The 10,484-nt window shown below is 44.7% G+C and overlaps 1 protein-coding gene across 4 annotated transcripts in view; it reads right to left on the bottom strand.

Moving 5' to 3' along the window:
- phf2 (PHD finger protein 2) overlaps window positions 1–10,424 on the bottom strand; it is a 25,401-nt gene extending 14,977 nt beyond the window's left edge. The window contains exons 1-5 of one of the 4 annotated variants that reach the window (XM_060070194.1): window positions 9,763–10,424; window positions 1,831–1,904; window positions 1,397–1,511; window positions 769–929; window positions 159–300 (exon numbers count right to left, since the gene is read on the bottom strand). In XM_060070194.1, coding sequence (XP_059926177.1) covers window positions 159–300; window positions 769–929; window positions 1,397–1,511; window positions 1,831–1,904; window positions 9,763–9,863 — 593 coding nt within the window. In that variant the 5' untranslated portion in view covers window positions 9,864–10,424. Of the gene's footprint in view, window positions 1–158; window positions 301–768; window positions 930–1,396; window positions 1,512–1,818; window positions 1,905–9,762 lie in introns of all 4 variants that reach the window. The other 3 variants (XM_060070193.1, XM_060070196.1, XM_060070195.1) reach the window with 3 other exon arrangements.
- Window positions 10,425–10,484: the final 60 nt, after the last annotated feature.

Below are 10,484 nucleotides of genomic sequence, written 5' to 3'. Positions count from 1 at the left end.
TAGATACCATTTATCCATCCCTGTGCTGTACTTTAAATGAGTGTCTCAGTGATGTGTACATCAATCGCTGAGAACAACAACGAAACACGACACTAATCAGAGCGGCGACAACAAACCAGTTCAGGGCCCGGTTTCACTTTCACTTTCTCTTTCGTCACCTGGTGTCGGAGAATTCCAGGTTGATGACGTTCAGGACCTTCTTGCGGTTGGTGCTGTAGTAATAGTCCACAAACTCCTTCAGCTTCATCTTGCTGTCCGTCTGCTTGGGCACGTCCACCACGTCGACGCCCACATCAGGGCCTGGATGGCGGCAAAGAGGAACACAGAACCATCAGCACATAACAATGAGGATAATGATGATAGAATTCAAATAGAGCTTTACAAAAAAGAAAACGATTTAAAATAATAATAGGGAATTATTAACTGTAAAGGTTAATGATAGACATAAAACGAATGAAAACAAGGATTTAAATCAGAGAAAGAATGAAAAAAGAATTAGTCTTATTGTCTATTATTCTTTGAATACGGTGGGAGCCTTCGCTCAAATATGGAGTACCAGCGCCCTCTACTGGGAATGATGAGCTATTATCGGTTCTATTATTATAATTTGGCAGTAATTACCAAACTCAAAACAGTTTGAAAGCACTTCAACTGACTGCCAAAACATCACGCAGCTTACAACAATTCAGCAATTCAACTGTGACGATATACTTTGTTAAACCCAGACTGGAGACAATGACGTCGAAACAAAGCGAAGCCGCCACGCACCAACGTTGTTCTCCACGTCGCTGATGTAGAAGGTGGGGGCGGGCAGCGACATGCCCAGGCCCTCCTTCTTCAGCACCAGGATGGGCTCGTTGAAGCCGTTCTCCTCCAGGTAGTCCATGCTGAGCTGGGGCCCGGTCAGCTTCACCACCACGTCCTCCGCACTGGGAGACACGCACAGCACCGCGGTCAGGAGACTCAACTCAACACACGTGGGTGGACGTGGCTTGGGTGGTTTGTTATATTACAGTGGATGTCGTAAAACTAAATTTAAATTTATAATGTGGGCCTGTCGAACCTAACTGACACTGGAATGCTTTTTAAGATGCCCAAGACTGACCCATTGTGGGACTTTATATTACACAGACTGCAATATAAATGTGAAGGAAAGAGAGTTGAGAATTTCCAAGTGAGACAACTCTAAATGTAAATCTTTGAATTGATAAAAAAAAAGATAGATAAGAATCATGTGAAAGTATTTGTTGGATTACAATCCGGCGACATAAAACCAAATATGTGTTGTAAACCGACATCCTAGTGTATCCCAACTGATAGGGAACTTCTTTCAAAGTGGTCAAAGACTGCCCTCTTGTGGACGTTTCTTCACCCGGTTAGGACGCTAAAATCTCACCTCGGGAACGTCCTGCTACGGAGTTCCTTGATGAACACTTGGCTGCCATTCTGAACAGCCTTGATGTCGGTGCTCTGTCCCGTGTCCTGTTTGTTCCAGTTCTTCTTCTTTTTGACTGGAAAAAAAACAAGACGTAAATCAACACAAACATAACCCTTTTCAAATGGGTTAAGAAAAAAGGAAAAAATATCCTTGTTTTTGTTTCTGCCAATTGATGACACATGTTTTTCTTGAATATTTGCAATTAATTACAATCAATCAATCAATCGATCGAAACAAACACATATTACCTCCTCTATCCCCTATAGAAACACAGTTAAACAACCCACTCCTCAACGTTAAAAACACACTTCCAAGGACACACAGTTATCTCCACCGACACAGTCACAGCGTGCCTTCCGTTCCGCCTGGCCGACACTTACGGGTGGATTTACCGTCCGTTTTCTCGCAGTTGGGACAGTGGTAGATGTCGATATCAGGGGCATCATCCTCATCCACACCCACACAGCTGGAAGTAAACAGAGACAGTATTTAATCATCGCGATGCAGCCTTCCCTGTCCTCCTCAGAATCGGTCAGAGGTGACACATGTTCGAACCCACAGGAACCCAATCTCAGAAAACCAGACTAGTTTATTTTATAATCGAATTTGAGGGACAGAAAAACGAATCCACATTCAATCAAAAACCCTGTGCTTGAGAAATTGAGTTGTTTGCTCACGGTTCCACTCAGAAGGAACAGGCAGACTCTGGTCAAAAGTGTTTTTTTTTAACTAAAAGCTTTTAAACCCATTCATGATCAGACTTTTATATGGATTGATTTAGAGCTAACCTTGTATTATGGAGCTCCTACTTCCAGCATTGGCCCTAGAATTCAACTAGTCATGGCTATGTTTTACTGCATCAATAAACCGAACCCTCGACCTCCTTGCACATCATATACCCCCTAATGTCCTCACGTTCGGATACGGGGCGACAGAGGCTAGTAAACACTAGTGCTATATGCAGACACGGGCGGCCGCTAAACACTGTCACTTTAAACCAGCCCGGGGAAATCAATAGCTTTAAATAAGTGATGAGTTTTATTCAGTCAACACCGTTCAGTCGTAGCAGTGCGTACTACGGGTGTCTTGGTCGTCCAGCGGGGGGGTCGTTGTGGTTTACCAGGAGATTATAGCATGGGGTCGAAAATTACAGGATAAAATATGTTAAATAAAGGGCGGAAAGACTTAAAAAAAAGCCTAACTGTAGAGTGGGTTCCCCTCACTAAGTCCGATCGATAAGCAGTGAGGAAGCTGTTCGCTACTTTGACAGCTAACGCTGGCAGTTGGTTAGCAACAATGGCGGCGTTACTCGCGGTGGCAGGTCTTTCCAGAAAATCTTCTCCCTCGAAACTACTCTGCGAGAGGAGGAGAGATAGACATTGCTTATCTGGGGAGGATTATATAACATCATTATTTTCTAAAATATTTTCAGGATAGTGTAGTGGTTAGTGTTCTGTCATCTGACATCTGCAATCACTGTTTAGTCACTTAATAATACAAAGCTGTGTATACAAGTGGCTGCTCAATGACTTAATGTTAAATATAATACAGAATATTTTATACATTTGTCTTGTAAGACAGTTTGCAAACTACATTTCTTAGTACGGCTGTCCCGAGATGCAATAATATAACCAATTCGCCTGCCACTGTTAATGCCTTGCTCTTTCCCAAACGTCCCATCTGGGATTAATAAAATGCATTTTATATCAGAGCAATGGAGGGTCACAACCGTTAGAGGAAGAGGATATGACAACATACTAAAAACACAAATTTGAACTGACAAACAGATCCTTGTTTTTTTTTAAAAGCACGAGACTAGACATTAGGCTCGCTGTATTAAAAACCGCTGTAGTAGCAGATTCCTGCCATGTGGGGGCCCTGCTTCTGAAAACATGGGCGGGAGTTTCCAATGTTGTGCTTTTTTTCTCTCTGTGTGTGCGTGTGCATGTGTGCCTGCGTGTGCATGTGACTGCGTGCTTGCGCGTATGCGTGCGCGTGTGTGTGTGGGAGGGGGCAGGGATATGAGCTCACTGGAGGAGTAGGCGGTCCGTAGAAATACTAGACATGGTTGACATCTGTGGGAGATGCGAATGGGTTCAGCGCGGTGTCGCACCACCATCCATTTGCAAGCGATTACGATTCCGCAAAAACACATTTTGATCGTTGTCATTTGCATTCCTTAGGGACGTGATAAATCAATTGGCACTGCACTACTGTAGTTGAGAATAAATGATGCATGTGCATAAACGATTTAAAATATAACTTAATTGAAGGTATAGGTATAATTTTTTTGGTATCTAATTTTCTAAATGATATACTTATGATAGCAGGGTTGATTTTATTATACCCATCTAATCTAATCTAAATGATTTGGGATATGAACTACATTTGACTCTGGTTACACACTTATAATAAGTTATACGTCGTTATTTTTCCGGACTCTTACTTCTGAGTGTATTAAGCCCCACACACTGGGATTAGTAGTCTTCTAAGAGCATTACACCAGTCTCCCTCTCCCCGATGGCAATAATACTTTGTTGTCTTCCTCTTCCATTTATAGGCCCTGACAGGAGGTCACATACAGCCTTGTCATCGGGCTCCAGCATTAAGAACACAAACAAAATCGACATCCCATAATACTTCCTCACCTCTCAATGTCCAGCCTATGCCCTTTAACCTTGAGTACAGAGTCAGAGTTCACCTTATAGACCTCATGCTGTTTCAGGGCCTTCTGTCTGTCTTATGTATAATAGTATGAACCGTCATCATAATCATAATGCTTTTCGATTTTGAACCCAATGCACTGAACAACAAAACATCACATGGAGTTGCCGTGGGAATCCTCATGGGTGCCTGAGGATACATGAGCATAGGAGCTGGAGCATAGATATAGGGGCATAGGAGCATAGATATAGAGGCATAGGAGTATAGATATAGGGGCAGAGGAGCATAGATATAGGAGCATAGATATAGAGGCATAGAGGTATAGATATAGGGGCAGAGGAGCATAGATATAGGGGCATAGGAGCATAGATATAGGATCATAGGAGCATAGATATAGGATCCTAGGAGCATATAGGAGCATAGATATAGGAGCATAGATATAGAGGCATAGGAGTATAGATATAGGGGCATAGGAGCATAGATATAGGAGCATAGATATAGATGCATAGGAGTATAGATATAGGGGCAGAGGAGCATAGATATAGGGGCATAGGAGCATAGATATAGGAGCATAGATATAGAGGCATAGGAGTATAGATATAGGGGCATAGGAGCATAGATATAGGAGCATAGATATAGATGCATAGGAGTATAGATATAGGGGCAGAGGAGCATAGATATAGGGGCATAGGAGCATAGATATAGGAGCATAGATATAGAGGCATAGGAGTATAGGTATAGGGGCAGAGGAGCATAGATATAGGGGCATAGGAGCATAGATATAGGAGCATAGATATAGAGGCATAGGAGTATAGGTATAGAGAGGCCTAGAGAGGCCCTGGAGGAAGGAATGCTCAGCCAGTCAAGTGATGCTGCAACCGAGCTCATTACGGCCCCAGGGCCCGACGGGGCTGGAGTCAGTGAGTACAGCAGGTGGCTCTACCACAACACACGCACACACAACACACAGCCCCTCGCAGGCACCGCTGGACGGAGACGGAGGACACATGCGTACCTGCTCCTGTATGTACTAATGTACAGACGCACGTGCACACACACACAATTCAAGGATTAAACTGGACATGGCCATGTTTTAATGCATCGTGAACTGCACATAGTTCTAAACACACTAAACATCATGTACCCTCATGTCCTGACGTTTTGACATGGGGCGGGGATGGCTCGTAAACACTGGCTATTTAAACCAGCCATCTCTAGACCGGCTCTATGTGCACCCATGTGCTAATAGACAGACTCACACACACGCACAGATGTCATTTGCTGCGGATACAAAGTGAGCCGACTGCTGACAAGGCTTCATAATAAATAGATTATAAGACATGGCATCGGTTAACGGGAACATGGTCGAGGAGTTCAAAGGGCTGGCCCCTGAACATGGTCTTTAAACCGCGTGGACGTAAAGAGTTTAATTAAAGTGTAACGTCATGCCATTAGTTGTGAATAGAGCTGTTCGATCAATAGTGGTAGAGCTCGGTCGGGAGAGAGTTTGGCAAGACGTGCTGAAGTACGTTCAATTTCGTTCTCATTTGAATCCATGAAAGCATGACTCTGTTGGTAATAGATTAACAATCACAGCACCTGCAGATTTAGTCTGTTTATCGTTACCATAAGTAGAGGGTCATCGTGTTTGTTTACATCTACCCCCTCAATGTATTTATCTGATTTGAATGTTGCTGCTCAGTGTTATATTTCTGTTTTTTCAATCATTTAAATGGTACCAAGATGGTACTACGTTCCTTAGAAGATATGATAGAGTAACCAAACTGAACATCAGCGAGGGTCTATGACAAAGGCCTGCAACATCTGCAGGAACCAGACACTGCTGGTTTCACTATCGCTATAGCAACGGACAGCCATCCAGTGTCCCCACTATACTGTGGACCGCTATGAACCCTTTTCTCAGATTAATGGGATGGTTTAAAAAACAACTTATCGCCTGCTTATCATCTCCCTGTATTGAGATGATACAATTATTCAGTCACCGAGGAACTGCAGAAGACTGGAAGTTGTTCTAAGTTTAATATTTGACATCTTATGCTCTTGTTCTATGTTTATAATTCAAATACATTTAGATATCCCATTCTTGCCTGTGAACTGTTTTATTATTTTTTAATTGCCATGCAGGAGATGTAACCTGCAGATGTAAGGTTTATCCCTGACTTGTCGTCGTTTGAATGTCATTATATTTGAGATATTTGAGACTTTTCAAACAGTAAACTTTCGTTTCACATTCCCTGCAGCACAAGCCCTTGACATGCCAGAGGCGTGCCTGGCATAAAAAAACTCACCTGAAATCCACCAGCGGTATTCAAAATATGGACACAAAGACAACCAAGAAAGACATTCTAATATGAATAATTAGTATGAATGGTAACACAAACTAGTTCCAGAAGGCTTTCTAATTATGACGAAATATGTTGCCCATAAAAACAAGTTTCTGCGTTATTAAAAAAACTAATTCAGTTGTAATGATTTCGACTCTGCCTGCCAGGTGTAGCGCCAGCCTGGAGCTATTAGCAACTCCTAGCTACAGAAACGCAGACAAGAGCCCGGGAAGCCGGTCCGATTCGTTTCTAGCCAGAAGAACACAAAGTGAACAATAAGGAGTAAACATGTAGCTTGAGAATAACAGTGGGCCTGGAATTGAACCCTGAGGCCCACCAGAATAATTCTGAGTAAGGGGTCTCAGGGGGCCAGAGCAGGATCAATCTCATGGGCCATATACCTAGCTGGACCAATCGGGTTGTTTACCTAAGCTGTTTTCATATTTGCTGACGACCAGAAATGCCAAAAAAATTCCTTTTCTATTGCCAGGATTGGGTGTTGGTGGGTAAACAGCCGATTAGAAGTTGATAAGGCTGTTTGTTGTGTTATAATAATAATAATACTAAAATAATATGTTGGTGGAAATTACTAAATATCAGGATGTCGTATTTTGGTCTAAACATAATAACGTTGGATCAGGAGTTTATAAAAAAAAATGAGCATTAGCAGCTAACTGTCGCATATCCCTGATTTGAATAAACTACCATTCCCATTAGGACGTCTGCTCTAAAAGCCAGCGTCTTTGAAGGCACTTTGAAAGATGTGCCTTTAAAGGAAACCAAGGAAATTTACCTTTTTTCATTTACACCGTCAGATTGTAATCCCTCAGAACAGCCCAGACGCTTTGTGATTGTGACATTAAATAATATGGATAACACAATTTGGCCTTCGTCGCAGACACCGCAAATCAAATCTTGAAGGAGGAATAAACTCTTGATTCCTCCTCCAACCGCACTACTGTACTCAAAAACACTTCTCAACACAGCAGCAGAAATGAGTTTGACTCAGTCTGTAAAGGTTTCAAAGAGATGTTCAGTGATGGTTTCGAGGAAGAAAGGCTGTTTTCCTTCACAATAAGAAGTAGAATATACACCGTGGCGTATATAGACAGTATATACTGCTACGTTCTGGAACTGTCCAAAATCATTGTCCTCAGTCATTATTGAACATTTGGTAGGGCCTGCCATACGAAGTAGAACACCTAAACAAATAGGCATAGGGTGTGGCTGGTGTATTAATGCTACAGCCATATTTAAAGATATAACGAGCCAAAGGTTGGAATAGTATTAGTCATACTTATTATTAATCTGAATTAAGTCATTTGACATGCAAACATACAGAAGTTATACTATAGTTGTGATTCAGGAAAGTAACGTCTTTTACCAGAAAAACAGGAAATAACCTTTGTCTTGGCTCATGTTAAAACAACATCTATAGCTCACAGCTGAGACAAGTGAAGTCCATCACACTCACACACAAAGATGGCTGCCGAATCGGATTTTTTTTCAACAACAACACCACATTTGGTCTAGTGTTGTGTTATTACCGGCCTTTAAACATAAATCCCCTGGATGGCTGACCTATAGGGGGGACTGCGGTCTCTCCACACCAGTCCTTTGGCAAACACAACCGTAAAGAGCAATAAAAATGCAAAAGACCGGTCCGACCTAAGATGACGATGAAGGTGTCCTAGTGTACCCCTACATCGTCTCCCCCCCCCACCCGCGTCCAGTGGTGTGTCCTCGTGTCCGTCCACCACTGTTATTAACCACGGCTGTGGTGTGTATGACACCACAGCTGACAGATCATCAGGGTTTCAAACGCTCTGGCAGCCGGCCAAAACAAAACAAAACATGGCTTAATTGCGGGAGGGACACCATTCTGTTTTAACACCACAAATCTTTTAAATATATGATACTTCCACATCCTTATCTTTCTACTTTCAAATTGACCCAAAAGTTTGTGGTCGTCATAGCTACACCGTTATAAACCATGTCATCTAGGAGGCTTGCTTTATTCCCTCCTCATGTCTGCCTAGACATCCACCTCTTTATCAAGCAGCAGCACTACCAGAGAGAGCGGAAACATAACATAACATGACTTAACACAACATAACATTAGATTAGGTGGGTAAACGTGATCAATCGGTCCGTTCTGGGAGGAGGACGTCAGCTGACAGCAGCCTCTGCGCCGGGCTCTGTAACAAGCTGCTGTTAACATGACGTCGTAGCAGCAGTGAGGGGTTAATGTTCGGGCGCGTAAATGCTGCCCAGCCATCCGAGAGCTTCTTCGAAAGCCCCACATCCCAGATCTAGCGTTTTACTCAATAAAATATCAACCATGCGTCCTTGTCTCCCCCCCCCCCCCCCCCCGCTAAACGTGCACACGGCAGCAAAATAAACAACTCGGGTGTGATGAACAAGGGCTCCGACACCACCTCGGTGACCGAGAACATGATCGCTCGGCTCGGATCGAGGTCCGAGAACGCGGCGGGACGGCGAGGAGCGACGGGGGGTGGGGGGGGGGTTGAAATTAGAAGAACTAACCATCCTGTATACCCAGAATAGATTATAATCTGGTGGGATTGTCTCACTAAAACACAACAGTGCTTCGTCAGCGATCGGCCATAACATTGCATTTGAAAGCCCTTGCAGATCGAGCCGATTGTCAGCCATGGCTCCTGGCAGACCGGACCAGCTGGTCCCCACTGAGCTGAGGAGACGGGGGTCGTGATTTAATACCGAATAATAACGACTCTCTCTATCTCTCTCTCCATGGCCGGAGCACGACGGCACAAAGTGAGCGTTTTGCACATAACACAGCGTGCAGAGCGGCTATGAAGGGCGAAGGACGGAGCGATAGGTAGCGAGGAGCACCGCGGAAGATCCCTCGCTTTGGCGTCTCAGACACCCGCCGCTTCTCTACAACAATGATAGTCGACCGCTCCGAGTTACCCGGGACGCACACACACACACACACACACACACACACATAAAATACAACACACATCACATCAACACACACAAACACAACACATCAACACCATGGTTTATATTCGACACGACTACTAAATAATGATCGGTGGTGTTTGGTTTGTATTTATGTTTGGTGTAATTCGTTCGAAAATGTCCCAGCCCCGGAGAGCCTCCTCGGGTGACTCCGCCTTCTTCTCCGAGCGGCCTGGCTGCTCTCTCGGAGCGGGTCCGAATGGAGACGAGCCACGGCGCCACAAAGCTGTCAAACGCATAAAGAGCCCCGCCACAAAACACAACGCAAATGCGCACAAAATGTGGAGATGAACACGGCGCCCTTACCTTCCGTGGAACCAGTCCTTGCAGGCGTCGCACTCGATCATAAACTGGGTTACGTCGTACGGTAATCTGCAGATGCAATACACTGGTGGTACAGTCGCCATGTTCAATTCACAACTACGTCGGATGGACGGGGGGCAGCGGCGGCAGGAACCGTCCTGCAACAATGTACAATATGATTCCCCAGATCCCGGCCAGTCCCGCTGGACATGGATCTAATCCCGCGTCTCCACCGCGGCGTCCATGCTGCAAAGCCCAACGTTATCTCGCAGAATCGCTACAGCCCGCGTGGTTCCCTGAAATGCATTACGCCTGATTCCGCGCACTGGGCAACACCGAGACACCGTGCAGAAAGCAGACGAAAAGGTATCCTTGCATGGTAGAAATGTTACGTCAGCAGCGACCGAGACACAAAAAAGTCGTCCTCCTCAAATCAGATGAATGAATCTTGTCAACATTGCAGCTTTTCTCCGCGGGTCTCCCTCCAGCGAGGGGGGCTGTGTTCGACCGGGGGACCGACGCGCTCTCTCCGCTTCCAGCAGCACACTCCGAAATCGCAGTGTTTGATATTCTGGCAGCCCGGGTGTAATGCGAGTGTAATGCGAGTGTACTGTCGGGCTGTGCGACACAACACGGTGTCAGCCAGTGGCCGTGGTCGCATCGGGCTCCATCCGTTACCACACGCACGGATAATTTACCACCATGCGTTTTACAACATGGACATG

The sequence above is a fragment of the Gadus macrocephalus genome, chromosome 13 (assembly GCF_031168955.1).
Source record: "Gadus macrocephalus chromosome 13, ASM3116895v1".
Classification (NCBI taxonomy): domain Eukaryota; kingdom Metazoa; phylum Chordata; class Actinopteri; order Gadiformes; family Gadidae; genus Gadus; species Gadus macrocephalus.
This window is presented reverse-complemented; position numbering and strand designations above follow the sequence as displayed.